The sequence below is a fragment of the Triticum aestivum genome, chromosome 4A (assembly GCF_018294505.1).
Source record: "Triticum aestivum cultivar Chinese Spring chromosome 4A, IWGSC CS RefSeq v2.1, whole genome shotgun sequence".
Lineage (NCBI taxonomy): Eukaryota > Viridiplantae > Streptophyta > Magnoliopsida > Poales > Poaceae > Triticum > Triticum aestivum.
In genome coordinates this window covers 185,718,718-185,734,073 of record NC_057803.1, presented here as the reverse complement: position 1 = coordinate 185,734,073, position 15,356 = coordinate 185,718,718, and the positions used below count along the sequence as shown (strand labels likewise).

Sequence of the window (15,356 nt, the reverse complement as noted above, 5' to 3'; positions counted from 1 at the left end):
GGTATAGTTGGTACTCTTGGATCTCCCAGTTTCTTTGGTATTTCACCCTTAAAAGTATAATTAGCAAGAATGGTGGAAATTTCAGCTTCCGGTATCTTTCTCTTATTTGTCACAATATCTTTCATATACTTAGCATAAGGATTCATTTTAAGCATATCAGTCAAACGCATACGCAAAAAGATAGGTCTAATCATTTCAGCAAAGCGCTCAAAATCCTCATCATCCTTTTTCTTGGATGGTTTAGGAGGAAAAGGCATGGGTTTCTGAACCCATGGTTCTCTTTCTTTACCGTGTTTCCTAGCAACGAAGCCTCTCTTATCATAACGTTGATTCTTTGATTGTGGGTTATCAAGATCAACAGCAGGTTCAATCTCTACATCATTGTTATTTCTAGGTTGAGCATAAACATGAACATCATCATTAATATTATCACTAGGTTAATGTTCATTATCAGATTGTGTTTCAGCATTGGAAATAGAAATATCATTGGAATTCTCATGTGTATCAACAACAGGTTCACTAGAAGCATGCAAAGTCCTATCATTTTTCTTTTTTTTTCTTCTTAGAAGAACTAGGTGCATCAACATTAGTTCTCTGAGAATCTTGCTCAATTCTCTTAGGGTGGCCCTCGGGATACAAAGGTTCCTGAGTCATTTTACCCCCTCTAGTCACAACTCTAACAACATTTTCATTTTTCTTATTATCTAATTCATTGAGCAAATCATTCTGAGCTTTAAGCACTTGTTCTACTTGAGTGGTAACCATAGAAGCATGTTTACTAATAAGTTTAAGTTCACCTTTAACTCTAGACATATAATCACTCAAGTGTTCAATCATATAAGCATTACGTTTCAATTGTCTACCAACATGAGCATTGAAGTTTTATTGTTTAATAATAAAATTATCAAACTCATCCAAGCATTGGCTAGCAGACTTATTACGAGGAATATCACCTTCATCAAATCTATAGAGAGAATTTACCTTTACTACCTGTGTTAGGTTATCAAGACCATGTATTTCTTCAATAGGTGGTAAATTCTTAACATCTTCAGCTTTAATACCCTTTTCTTTCATAGATTTCTTTGCCTCTTGCATATCTTCAGGACTGAGAAATAGAATACCCCTTTTCTTCGGAGTTGGTTCAGGAAGTGTCCAATCATTTTCATTACTCAACATATTATTCAATAGCAATTCAGCTTGATCAACAGTTCTTTCCCTGAAAACACAACTAGCACAACTATCCAGGTGGTCTTTGGAAGCATCGGTTAGTCCATTATAAAAGATATCAAGCATTTCATTTTTCTTGAGAGGATGATTAGGCAAAGCATTAAGTAATAGGAGAAGCCTCCCCCAAGCTTGTAGGAGACTCTCTTCTTCAATTTGCACAAAATTATATATTTCCCTTAAGGCAGCTTGTTTCTTATGAGCGGGGAAATATTTAGCAGAGAAGTAATAAATCATATCCTGGGGACTACGCACACAACCAGGATCAAGGGAATTAAACCATGGTTTAGCAGCACCCTTTAATGAGAACAAACATAACTTAAGGATAAAGTAATAGCGAGTTTTTTCATCATTAGTGAATAGGGTGGCTATATCATTTAATTTAGTAAGATGTGCCACAACAGTTTCAGATTCATAGCCATAAAAAGGATCATATTCAATCAAAGTAATTAATTCAGGATCGATAGAGAAATCATAATCCTTATCGGAAATACAAATAGGTGAAGTAGCAAAAGCAGGGTCATATTTCATTCTAGCATTCAAAGATTTTTCTTTCAGCTTAGCTAAAAAGTCTCTAGCAGTTTCTTCATCCATAACATAACCCTCAGGCACAATAGGCAATTCATATCTAGGGGGAGAATCTTCATCATCACTTTCATCGATATTATCAGTTCCAATAATTTCATTCTCTCTAACCCTAGCAAGTTGTTCATCAAGAAATTCACCTAATGGCACAGTATTATCAAGCATAGAAGTAGTTTCATCATAAGTATCATGCAAAGCAGAAGTGGCATCATCAATAAAATGCGACATATCAGAATAAATAGCATGTGTAAGTGTCGCAAATTTACTCAAAACAGAAGGTGAATCAAGTGCAGAGCTAGATGGCAGTTCCTTACCTCCCCTCGTAGTTGAGGGAAAATCTTGGATCTTTCATCTTTCAAGTTCTTCATAGTGATCAACAGATATAAATCCCAAGTGACTCAAAGAATAGAGCTATGCTCCCCGGTAATGGCGCCAGAAAATAGTCTTGATAACCCACAAGTATAGGGGATCGCAACAGTTTTCGATGGTAGAGTATTCAACCCAAATTTATTGATTCGACACAAGGGGAGCCAAAGAATATTCTCAAGTATTAACAGTTGAGTTGTCAATTCAACCGCACCTGAAAGACTTAATATTTGCAGCAAAGTGTTTAGTAGCAAAGTAATATGAAAGTAGCGGTAATGGTGGCAAAAGTAACAGTATTGGTTTTGTAGTAATTGTAAAAGTGGCAACGGAAAAGTAACTAAGCAGAGATCAATATGTGAAAATCTCATAGGCAATGGATCAGTGATGGATAATTATGTCAGATGCGATTCCTCATGGAACAGTTATAACATAGGGTGACACAGAACTAGCTCCAGCTCATCAATGTAATGTAGGCATGTATTCCGAATATAGTCATACATGCTTATGGAAAAGAACTTGCATGACATCTTTTGTCCTACCCTCCCGTGGCAGCGGGGTCCTATTGGAAACTAAGGGATATTAACGTCTCCTTTTAATAGAGTACCGGACGAAAGCATTAACACTTAGTGAATACATGAACTCCTCAAACTACGGTCATCACCGGGAGTGGTCCCGATTATTGTCACTTTGGGGTTACCGGATCATAACACATAGTAGGTGACTATTGACTTGCAAAATAGGATCAAAACTCACATATATTCATGGAAACATAATAGGTTCAGATCTGAAATCATGGCACTCGGGCCCTAGTGACAAGCATTAAGCATATCAGAGTCATAGCAACATCAATCTCAGAACATAATGGATACTAGGGATCAAACCCTAACCAAACTAACTCGATTACATGATAAATCTCATCCAACCCATCACTGTCCAGCAAGCCTACGATGAAATTACTCATGCACGGCGGTGAGCATAATGGAAATTGGTGATGGAGGAAGGTTGATGATGATGATGATGATGATGATGGCGACGGATTCCCCTCTCTAGAGCCCCGAACGGATTCGAGATCAGCCCTCCCAAGAGAGATTAGGGCTTGGCAACGGCTCCGTATCGTAAAACGCGATGAATCATTCTCCTTGATTTTTTTCTCCCGGAACGTGAATATATAGAGTTGGAGTTAAGGTCGGTGGAGCCTCAGGGGGCCCACGAGATAGGGGGTGCGTCCTAGGGGGTGGGCGCGCCCCCCACACTCGTGGACAGGGTGTGGGCCCCCTGACGTTGATTCTTTCATCAGTATTTTTTATATATTCAAAAATATTCTCCGTGAAGTTTCAGGTCATTCCGAGAACTTTTATTTCTGCATAAAAATAACACCATGGCATTTTGCTGAAAACAGCGTCAGTCCGGGTTAGTTCCATTCAAATCATGCAAGTTAGAGTCCAAAACAAGGTCAAAAGTGTTTGGAAAAATAGATACGATGGAGACGTATCAGAGTGTCATGTGGCATATGACCAAATAAATATTTTAACCTCTATCGGTGAAGAAAGTTTCAATGGCCTATGCCAATTGGGATTAATTGTGGTACGTCCCATCCCAGCAACTTATTTTCATATTGATGGCCCCACTCCATAAAATAAGCAGATTGAACCGAAAACATACCATTTTCTGTGAAATTCCAAGCGACAAAATCTGACATACCATGTTGTGAGATAGGGATCGCGAGTACTCGTTGTACATCTATAGGCCATAGCGTTTGAGAATAGATCTTCAGCCCAAGAATTAAGAGTAGGGTCAATCAAGTCAAAAGTGTTGTTCTGATCTCGAGCTCACATGAACTCTGGATCAGAACAACCGTGTCCCAATCAAGTCTGCTACCTTGGATAACAATTGGCCTCCTTAGAGCATCTACAGCCGGACTTGGCAAATCGGACACCTCAAATGCCCGCAGATGTGACTGGACGCGTCCGTGGACAATGATCGGTCACGCCTCAGATATTTGATTCTACAACTGAATACCTCAAAATAGCAACCACAAATTCATATTATTATATGCAACGTGAAACATAATCTAAGTGGAGCTCGCTAGGTTCCGTCGTGCCCATGTCCGACGGCCGACTGTGCTCCCTAGAGGGTTGGTCCGGACGCCGGCAAGGTATAGTAGGGCATGGGACACGAGTCGGCTCACGGGACTCAAGGCTTCGATGTCTCCCATGCCCTACTCTTCCTCGTCGGAGCCGGAACCCGGCGGTGTCGGTGGACGTCAGATCGATGACGGATTCGTGCTGGGACGAACCGGCGACATCCACCACGACGCAGTTGCGGCACCCGGACTGGTGCACCATACAAGGCGCCAGAGAATGCGACTCCGCCTCGCCGACGTCCACCGCCACGAGGGCTGTCGCCGCCTCCCGCGCCCGCTGCCTCGCATGGCGGGCACGCCACACCATGTTTGCATCGGACGATGCCCATGGTGCATCCATGGCCTCGGCGCGCCAATGGAGGGGTTGTGTGTCCACCATTGCATTTGGATGCCAAATGGACCGCACACGTCTCCGGTGAGGCAACGACGACACACCTTGTGTCATTTGGACGGACGCAATGGATTACTGACGGAAGGAGTCCGAGCGCTGCCTCGCACGGGCCTCCTCCTGGGAGCGGTGAAGCGCAAGCCGGACGACCATCACCTCCTTGGGATCACGTGGGATAAGCTCGGGGTCGAGAGATCTGCAGGTGAAGGACTCAGATCCGCTGCCTGCCATGCCAGAGAAGGCCGGACGGGAGCTTGGGTGGTGGCTGGGAGTGGCGGTGAGTTGAGTGAAGTAGGTAGGGTTTGCTCCGGTGAGCGGATGGGGAGGAATATATGTAGGGTCGGGTGAGGCTGATTCGATGTGACGGATGACCCGGGCGCTTCATATCCGTCTCATATATGAGTTGAATATGAGGGGTGTCGGTTTAAGACCTGTTTGAGGCACCCGTTGGGGTCAAATTTTTGTGACTGGTTAGTGACCGCCCAAGGGTTTGAGACGGGTTTAAAACGTCCGAGCGTAGATGCTCTTAGCATTTGGTTGAACTGGACCTACCTACTAGCGTATGAACAGTCGGTGGCTTTCAGCTATTTCCTCTTCTCTCCTTGTCCCGCCTTGTGGTTTTTTTGTGCTGAAATTGAAAAGTTGCAGTAGGAAACGGGGAGAAAGCTAGACCTGATTGGACTGGCAGGTCCACTCCAAGTCCAAAGGCGTGGTGCCAAAGCTGCTCTTGCTTGGTGAGCTGTTATGCACTAGTAGTTGCCATCGCCCATCGCCCATCGGTGCATAAACATCTTGGTGACGACGTGTTCAGGTGACTCCGGAGACGATGCAACAACGAATACAATGGGGAACTGGCCGTCCCTCAAACAAAATACTGGTAAAATGCGAGGCAAGCAGTGACTGACGTATGCTTGAGAGGCAGCCAGCGACTTGACGACAGACAGCCGGCCAAGCAATGCAGAGTTTGCATTGCCATTGCCATTGCCATTGCCTAGATGAAGGATAGATAGATCGGCTCTTCATTTGATGGATGGTCAAAAAGCTGCATCATACTAAAACTAGAGCCCTATTATAGTACCAAAACTTTCTTATGGTTGGCTGATGGGAACAGGCTTAGTTTACTGAAGACAGGCCGCTCTCATTCTTTGGGTGTAGGAGTAGACAGATTAAAAGAAGAAAGATACTCCTACAGCTGTAGCAGCACGAGGGAGGAACAAGTACGTACACCAGGAAGGGGACACATAGGCAACTTTCATTATGCACTAGAGTCTAGAGTTACAGTTAGTCTCCAGGGTGTGGCCAATCCATATCAACCTCTTACGCTCTGTCTGCTCTATCTGTCTGCATAATTCCAAGCAGAGTCAGGTTAGACCAAGAGACAAAACATCAGACCTTCTCACGCATCACTTGCTATGTCGACTAATCGGTATGTGGCAAACTTTCGTATTTTGACCCTTTTCTGAAACCTATTTGAAATTTGACCCTAGTTTGATAAAATTTCAAGATCTGACCCTTTTGCTACCGCCAGAGTCCATGGCGGTAGGGTCTACCAGCCTACCGCCAAGGACTTTGACGGTAGGAAACATCGCTACTGGTCCCTGGCGGTAGTAAAAGGGTCAAATCTCGAAAAAAAATTCAAACTAGGGTCAAATCTTGAATAGATTTTAGAAAAGGGTCAAAACATGAAATTTAGTCTCGGTATGTAGCACTCCCACAAAATAAGACGTACTCCCTTCGTCTCAAAATAAGGCTGGTTGTAATGGGGAGTATCATATACTAGTATCATGCATATGATACTAGTGTGTGATACTACCTTCGTAATGCATAGTATCATAAGTTAGTACTCCCTCCGTCACGGTTTAGAAGACGCGCTTGGAAATTCTATGAGACCTAGGTGGTTATCTATTGGTTATGAGATGAGCTAGAAAATAATATCCACACTATGCATGCATATAGGAATAGTATATAGGAATACTAATTAGCTATTAGACATAAATGCAATGCACCCTAAACTTTGTCTATTGTGGAAACCCACTCAAATTTAACTGTGCCTCTAAACTGTGACGGAGGAAATATCTTAGATTGCCTTATTAATTGCCATGCATGACACAAACTAGTAGATCATTTAATATGATACGGTATCATGATACACTACATCCTCTCTTTCCTCATTTAATTGTGTGCCACATTATTCAAGAAGTCTAGTTGGCATGCATGATACTACTTATGATACTCCCACTACAACCAGCCTAAGACAAAAATTTTGGGACGGAAGGAGTAGCTCGCAAAAACGTCTTATATTATGGGACAGAGGGAGTACATGTGGACTGGTTCAAGTACAACAAAAAAAAGGTTTAAAAATTTAAAGAAAGGCATTTCTGAACCAGATGACACATACTGGGCACCAAAGTTGCCGGAACACATGAAATGAAAGCATCGTTGTTTCCCTCTTTGATAGAGAAACAAGGGAGTTTCTCCGGCAATACAAGGCTTACCTGAAATGCAAAAGCATTGCATTTCAGGTGAAGCACTACAAATACACAAGAATTTTATAGTAGCTCAAGTGCATATAAAGTTTTAAATGGAGCTAGACCTAGCTAGAGATGACAGGATTAGATCAACTGGACCCGCCATACATGGTTTGAAAAGGAGACACCAGAGGACAACACAAGTAGCATCACTCCATCATCACACTGCACAACTGAAACTAACAACTACAGACAACCTGTGGACAAGACACCACAAAAATACAAATACTTTTGAAATAAGTCTCATGCTTATAAAACTGATGTGAGAGGATCCACAACAGGCATCATACTGATGAGGATCAAAGTCAAACACATCAACAGCCATAGGCCATGAGACCGTTGGAATGCATTACAGTACATAATTTCTTGCCTATCGAAGACTAGGTTGGCACTTGGCACTCTGCTCCTACTACCTAAAGCACACTAGATAGAATGCTTAAATGACTACCAAGCAAAGAAGGATACCCAAAATGAAACAAGGCCTGACGAGAAGGGGGCCAAAGGAGATAGAGCTTAACCTAACTCGGCCTCTGGGCTGTCCTGTGGGCATCTGATCAACTCCAATATGTTCACCACCTCACTCATGTCTGGCCTATTGGAGGGAACCTGAGAAGTACAAACTAAGCCAAGTTTCATGATAGGAACCGCCTCTTCCAGTGGGAATTTTCCGCAGAGCTTCTCATCGACACACTCTTCCACTTTGCCTTCATCCAAAGCAGCCCTCACCACATCACACAGTACAATAACATCATCTTCCATGTACTCCACTGGTGTCCTCCCTGTCATGACCTCCAGCACAAGAACTCCAAATCCATACACATCACATTTCTCGGTTATCTTCACAGTCCTGCATGTAAATTCTGGTGCCATGTAACCAAGTGCACTCTGTACCTTGCTGCTTAGAACATACCGATCCAACAACGGCAGTAGCTTTGCCAATCCGTAGTCCCCCACCTTGGCCTCGCCCGAATCATCAAGCATAATGTTGCTTGATTTGAGATTGTAGTGGATAATGTCATGCCTGTGGAGGTGAGCCAGGCTTCTTGCCATACCAAGAACTATGTCAAATCTTTCCTTCCATGAAAGGTAATTTGCATTGGACGATTCATGAAGTTGTTTATGCAAGTTACCCCCAGAGACAAACTCGTAGATAAGAAGCTGAAGTGATGGCGTCCAGTAATAGCCCTTGAGTGCAACAAGGTTACGGTGGCGTAACTTGCCCAGCATCTTCACTTCCCTCTCAAATTCATCTTGAGATTTGACCAAGCTTGACACTGTCAGTTTCTTGATGGCAACAGGTTGGCCATCTCGGAGAGTGGTCTTGTAAACAGTGCCAAAACCACCACGGCCGAGCTCACAGTCCTTGTTCAGAAGAGCATGGGTACTGGCACTGAATTCTGGATTGCCTCCTCCAAACATGACAAGCTTGCCTGCATTCACGTCAGTTGTTGGAGACTGACTGAGATATCCATCGGAGAGTTCCAGCGCAGCAGCAGCAGCAGCAGAATGAGAACCTGGGGCACGAACTTGAAGGTTAAGAACTGTAATGGTTATGATACCAACAGCAATGAGAACAGCAGCACCAATTGCAACAAGGGCTGAGATGCTCAGTATGGTTTTCTTGTGATGGAGCCCCCCAGGCACAGGCTCTTTCTGTGTCAGCGGATTGGAAGAAGAGTCTGGATTCAGTACAATTGGTTTAGGTAATACACCAGGACAAGATGAGTTGAGCTTTGCACCGCAAAGGCCAGGATTGTCAGACACAGATGAGAGGGAAATTGTGTCAAAAAAGCTACCAGGAGGGAGGTCCCCGGAGAGCTGGTTATGTGAAATGTTGAAGCAAATGAGGTGGGCAAGGTTGGAGAGCTGTTTTGGCAGACCACCCGTGAGCTTGTTCCGAGAAAGATCAGCAGTCTGAAGGTTGGTGAGATTGGCTATTGCTGCTGGAATAGCTCCGGTTAGACTGTTGTGTGATAGATCCCTGCACATAGTAACCAAGCATACAATTAAAGACAGAATTGCATGAACAACTCGAAATATCGACCTAGCGAATCGAGTTGAATAAGAAAGAGATGCTTAAACTTACAGTGATGTCAAGGCAGAGCAATCACCGATCTGGGGTGGGATTTCCCCAGTGAGGGAGTTCTTGGCAAGGCTCAGCACTTTGAACGACTTCCCTCCAATGGTAGATGGAATGCTCCCATTGAGCCTATTGGCACTCAAATCAAGCAGCTCCAGTGACTTCATCTCCACAATGCTGGCTGGAACACTCCCAGACAGCGAGTTCCAAGACATGTTCAGCGACTGCAAGGTGAGCAGTTGCGAGAGTTCCAACGGGATCCGTCCTGAAAATGAATTGCTTGACAGGTCCACGCCTTGAATCACAGAGGATGCATTCACAGGCACCATCACTACACCACTGAATGTGTTGTAGGACACCGACACCCATTGCACACCAGAAGCAAATACCCAGGTAGGCAGGCTGCCAGTGAGGGAATTCCAGCTCACGTCAACGTGCACTAGGCTTCTACATCCACCGATTGACTCGGGCAAGCCACCGGTGAACCCATTTCCGGACAGCCTCAGCTCCCTCAGTGACATGAGCCCACCAATTGACCCCGGAATCTCCCCAGAGAACTTGTTCCCCGACAAATCTAGCGTCTCCAGGCTCACCATTTCTCCAACCCAAGTTGGAACATTTCCGGTGAGCTCATTTGAGCTCAAGTCAAGGTCTGTGCAAGTGGAGAGCCTCCGCAGGGACTCCGGCAAGTTGCCGGAGAGCGAGTTAGAGCTCAGGTCCACTGACCGCAGCAGCGGACAGTCCCCAATGTCATCCGGGAGGCTGCCTGTGAGGCGGTTCCTCCTCAGGTTCAGCGCCCGCAGGTTGAACATCTTGCTGATGCCCACAGGCAACTCGCCGGTGATGGCATTGCCGGAGAGGTCCAGGGTTCGCAGCGCATTCAGGGACCAGATGCCGCTGGGCAGTATGCCGGCCAGGCGGTTGGAGGACAGGTTGAGAGACGCGAGCGTGCCGCACGCGGCCACGTCCGGGGTGTCACCGGTGAAGGCGTTGTTGGCCAGGGAGACGTCCCGGAGGGCGTGGCACTTGCCGAAGAATCCCTCCGGGATGGCGCCCGAGAAGGCGTTGGAGCTGAGGTCGAGCGACTGGAGGTCCGGGAGGCGGGCGAGGTCGGGTGGGATGTCGCCGGAGAAGTTGTTGGCGGAGAGGGAGAGCGACTGGAGCGACTCGAGGCGCAGGAGGCCGCGTCCGAGCTTGCCGGAGAGGCCGAAGCCGGCGAGGTTGAGCCCCGAGACGCCGCCGGTGCGCGGGTCGCAGGTGATGCCGGCCCACGCGCAGGCCCGCTCGTCGTCCTCGCTCCACGTCGCGAGGCGCCCCTCCGGGTCCACCACGTCGGCCTTGAACACAATCAGCCCCAGGACGTCGTCGTTCAGCGCCGCCGCCAGGCCCGCGCGGCCGCCGCCCTTGGCCTCCGCCAAGAAGACGAGGTGGACGAGGAGCAGCAGCACGAGGGACCGCATTGCTGCGAGTTGGATCCCAAATGGCAAGGGCCCAAACAGCACGGCAACAAGAAGTGAGGGCTTTTACGGGCTCGGAAGAAGGAGGAGACGCCCCCAAAATACCGCAAGAAGGCGATTCCGGTAAAGCGGATGAGCTAGGAGAGATGGGATTCAGTCAAATCTGCACCAGAGGACCTCACGGCCTGGGACGCCGCCCTCCCCTCCCCTCCCCTCCCCTACAAATTCAAACAGGAGAAGAAACCAAGTGTAAGTAATTGAGCTGCGGAAATTCGGACTCTGAGGAGTAGCCGAGGTGGGTAAGGACGTACCGGCACGGGAGCCTCCGCCGTCTACTTGTAGGGCGCAGCCGCCTCACCGGAGAACGCCATTGTTGCAGGTCGGAGAGGAGGAGAGGAGCGAAGGGGTTGGGGTGTCGAGCGAACCGTGGTGGTATTTGTTGGTGACAAAAGGAAAAAAGGGGCGAGGGGGAAAAGCTGCTGCAACGCAGGACAGAAGTGATCGGACGGCCATGAGCTGCTGTAGCAAGCCATCGAGGGTTCGGATGGGCCGGCCGCGCGGGCTAAAAGTTAGTGCTGCGTCGGGCGGGGAGCGCTTGGGCCGTGAGTATGGACCGAGAGCGGCTGCCCAAGCCCGACCAAGAAAAAAATAGGCTCGGTGTACGTGGGCGGGGCGGTGCACGGTTCGAGGCTTGGTGGACCGCGCCCGCGCGAGTAGAAAGAATCTCGGGACTTTTCGGTGCTTTTGAGGTGGACTGAGCTGCATTGGATTCTTTCCTAGAGGCGTCAATGCCCGTTTTCATCTTTGCTTCAAGATCGAAAATCGGCATCTCTAACCGTCGTCCGCAAATTTCCTCCCGCATTTGCGGACGGTGGATCAATCCATAGATAAGGATGCACGAGGCCGCCATCTAACGCTAGCAGCATGCATTGCAAACTCTTTTTTAACAAACTGAATGAAATTCATGCACACACGACCGAATTTCATACAAACATGACCGATTTCATACGAATCGGACAAAAACGATTACATTTTGGACATATTTTAACTAAAACGGTAAAATTATGTGCACACACGGTCGTGCCGAGCTTCACTCCCGCGACAAGGATACACTACATTAGTCTACGACCAGCCGACGGATCCCTTTGTCTTCCCCATGTCCGGCAGCCCGCTAACCGGACTGCCGGGAGTCCCAGAGGCATATTCTTCCCCCGTATCTTCCGTATGTCCGATTGCGCCGCTCATCGGAGTGGCAAAGAGGGTGCTTCAGGCGGAATGGAAGGGTGCTTCCATGGAGCCCAGACGGGTGTGTCCAGGATGGTCTGAGATGAAGACCAGACAGGCCACCGACTGTACAAGTCGGCGACGCGCCGACGGTGGCCCCCCATGGGATACAAGCGCCTCACGTGTTCTACTTCTCCTCGATGATGACGGCGAGCGCGGACATGATGGCCGCCACCTCGCCCATAGTCGCGCAGCTGGCTTCTTTCTCTGTCTGTATGATGAGCTACGCACGTGTCGACGGCGAACGGCGCGGTAGGAGGCACGGTACGATGCGCCATCGTCGACGGCAGCGAGGATGCCTGTGCCGTCGTGCTCCCCGCCGTGCTGGCCTAGAGCAACTCGCCACTCCTCCGCGAGCTTGGAGCGGTGAGTTGATGAACCATGCGTCGGCCTGGGGAGGCAACTTGCTCCGTCGGGCTTGGAGGTGGAGCAGCGAGCTACCTCGCTCGTATCTAGCGGGCTCGACGGGCCACCCAGACGGCTTTCATGCTGGAGAACTACTCTTCCGGCTCGTTGGATGCCATCAAAATAGTGGAGAAAATGGTGAAAGGAGGAGACAGAGAGCAGGCGGAGTGGTGCAATTCCTTCTCGGCGGCTGGCGTCGTTTAAATAGAGGGCGGACGGGAGGAGCTTGCCTGGCATTGCGTTTAATGCCCGCCCGCTCGTGAACGGGCGTGTGGCCAGAGTAGGTTTCTCAGCTTCCACACGGATTTAATGGAAGCGTGTTCAGCCGGGCGTGCAGCGGGCGTCGCCCTCGACTAGTGCGCCGCTTCAGTGGCGGACGCATTGAGACAGCACGTCCTCCATGAGCCGCCTTCAATGTGGAGTGGCGCGTTCTACAACGGCATGAATGCGGGTAGCCGGGTGACGGGCGAGAAGCACGCGTGTGCGGGGGAGGGGTTTTTGGTGGGCCAGGGCGGTCAGAAGGGGGCGTGACAGTGGTCCGGACTCCCGCGAACCTCCCCTACGTTTGTCTCCGGTTTGCGGGAGGATCCGCGTCCGGACGACGCTGCGGACTGATACAGGACCGCATTGGATGGCTTCCGCGGTCTGGACTGTCGTCGACGCATTTTGTCCACGCATGTTGTTTTGGGTCGAAACTGACAGAAACTACGGCTTAACACGCCGACGCAAACGGACAATGTCCGTCCTTTGTCCACCCGCGACCATTTTCTGCCCAAATTTTGGTCGGGTTTGCGTCAGCGCGGAAGCATGGACGCGTGCGGCGCCCGTTCTTGTCCCCTTGGCCCGCCCGTAGGGAGCACATCCACCCATTTCCCCTCTCTTTCCCAAAATCCTTCTGCCATATCGCCCTCCTGCCCACTCACCATGTCGACGTGCCACCCCCTGCCGACGTGGTCATCTAGCCCGTGCACAAGAAGCAGCACACAAAGAGTTGATGCCGGAGCAGAAGCCCATCCAATCGGCGAAGAGGATTGGCCGGAGGAAGGTCGATGCCAAGAAAAAAAAAGAAGGTTGCCGCAACCGCCCTGGTCACTGCCGCTCAACATAAGGCCACCATTAAGGGGAAAGGATTCGTTCAGGAAGAGGTGAAAGGAGATGCTCAAGCTAGATGGTTGATCTATGGCCGAGAGCGTCATCTTTTTTGTATGTTGGCATGAACCACGGTTGAGATGCATGGCATGGTTAAACTATGTTTGTCTTTTTGTGCTCTAGTAAGTGTGCCGACATGAACTATGGCATTTTCTTGTAGGTTAGCATGTATGCCGGCTGCTAGCATGTTCGCCGACATGAACTATGGCCACTGGTCCATTTTTTATTAAATTTGCTTGCCAAAATTTTGGACGCATGGACTAAAATGTGTCCGTCAGTTGGGTGCACAAGTCAGGTTTGGGTGGATGCGGTCGGACAACGCGCCTCTAGCCGACCCAAACAAACGAAAAGTGAACAAAAACCATGTACGTTTGCACCGACGTGTTGGAGTTGCCCAAATAGACTTTTGAATTTATTTTAAATTTAAGGAAGTTTCATAGGAATATAATCTAGATTTTTTAGAGGATTGAAGGATTAAATCCTCCAAGATTATATAAGTTACCTTTTCTGAAAGAAGGTTAAATTCGTCGACCCCTACATCGTTGTGATGCGCACAAACATTATTATTAACTAGATAACCTGTTGCGCCTTTGGAGTAAAGTGTTGGGGAACGTAGTAATTTCAAAAAATTTCCTATGCACACGCAAAATCATGGTGATGCATAGCAACGAGAGGGGAGAGTGTTGTCCATGTACCCTCGTAGACCGAAAGCGGAAGCGTTAGCACAACGCGGTTGATGTAGTCGCACGTCTTCATGATCCGACCGATCCAAGTACCGAACGCACGACACCTCCGAGTTCAGCACACGTTTAGCTCGATGACGTCCCGCGAACTCTAATCCAGCAGAGCTTCACGGGAGAGTTCCGTCAGCACGACGGCATGGTGACGGTGATGATGTTGCTACCGACGCAGTGCTTCGCCTAAGCACCACTACGATATGACCGAGGTGGAATATGGTGGAGGGGGGCACCGCACACAGCTGGGAGAGATCAACTGATCAACTTGTGTGTCTATGGGGTGCCCCCTGCCCCCGTATATAAAGGAGCAAGAGGGGAAGGCGGCCGGCCTAGGAGGAGGGCGCGCCAAGGGGGGAGTCCTACTCCCACCGGGAGTAGGACTCCTCCTTCCCTTGTTGGAGTAGGAGAGAAGGAAAGAGGGGGAGAGGAACAAGGAAAAGTGGGCTGCACCCCTTGTCCAATTCGGACCAGAGGGGGGGCACGCGCCTCCTTCCTTTTAGCCTCTCTCCTCTATTCCCGTATGGCCCAATAAGGCCCATATACTCCCCGGCGAATTCACGTAACTCTCCGGTACTCCGAAAAATACCCGAATCACTCGAAACCTTTCCGATGTCCAAATATAGTCGTCCAATATATCGATCTTTATGTCTCGACCATTTCGAGACTCCTCGTCATGTCCCCGATCTCATCCGGGACTCCGAACTCCTTCGGTACATAAAAACTCATAAACTCATAATATAACTGTCATCGAAACCTTAAGCGTGCGGACCCTACGGGTTCGAGAACAATGTAGACATGATCGAGACACGTCTCCGGTCAATAACCAATAGCGGAACCTCGATGCTCATATTGGCTCCTACATATTCTATGAAGATCTTTATCGGTCAAACCGCATAACAACATACGTTGTTCCCTTTGTCATCGGTATGTTACTTGCCCGAGATTCGATCGTCGATATCTCAATACCTAGTTCAATCTCGTTACCGGCAAGTCTCTTTACTCGTTCCGTA

The 15,356-nt window shown here is 48.4% G+C and overlaps 1 protein-coding gene across 1 annotated transcript; it reads right to left on the bottom strand.

Annotated features, from left to right (window-relative positions):
* Window positions 1–7,378: 7,378 nt before the first annotated feature.
* LOC123085794 (probable LRR receptor-like serine/threonine-protein kinase IRK) lies at window positions 7,379–11,273 on the bottom strand. The gene is made up of 3 exons (XM_044507505.1): window positions 11,083–11,273; window positions 9,321–10,989; window positions 7,379–9,215 (listed from the first exon to the last, which is right to left on the bottom strand). The coding sequence occupies exons 2-3, from the start codon at window positions 10,772–10,774 to the stop codon at window positions 7,748–7,750; spliced, it is 2,922 nt and encodes a 973-aa protein (XP_044363440.1). The 5' UTR covers window positions 10,775–10,989; window positions 11,083–11,273; the 3' UTR covers window positions 7,379–7,747.
* Window positions 11,274–15,356: the final 4,083 nt, after the last annotated feature.

Coding starts and splice junctions, on each gene's coding strand:
- LOC123085794 (XM_044507505.1), bottom strand. CDS start 10,774: ATGCGGTCCCTCGTGCTGCTGCTCCTCGTCCACCTCGTCTTCTTGGCG. Junction 9,216..9,320: donor TGCTCTGCCTTGACATCACT/GTAAGTTTAAGC, acceptor TACTATGTGCAG/GGATCTATCACACAACAGTC.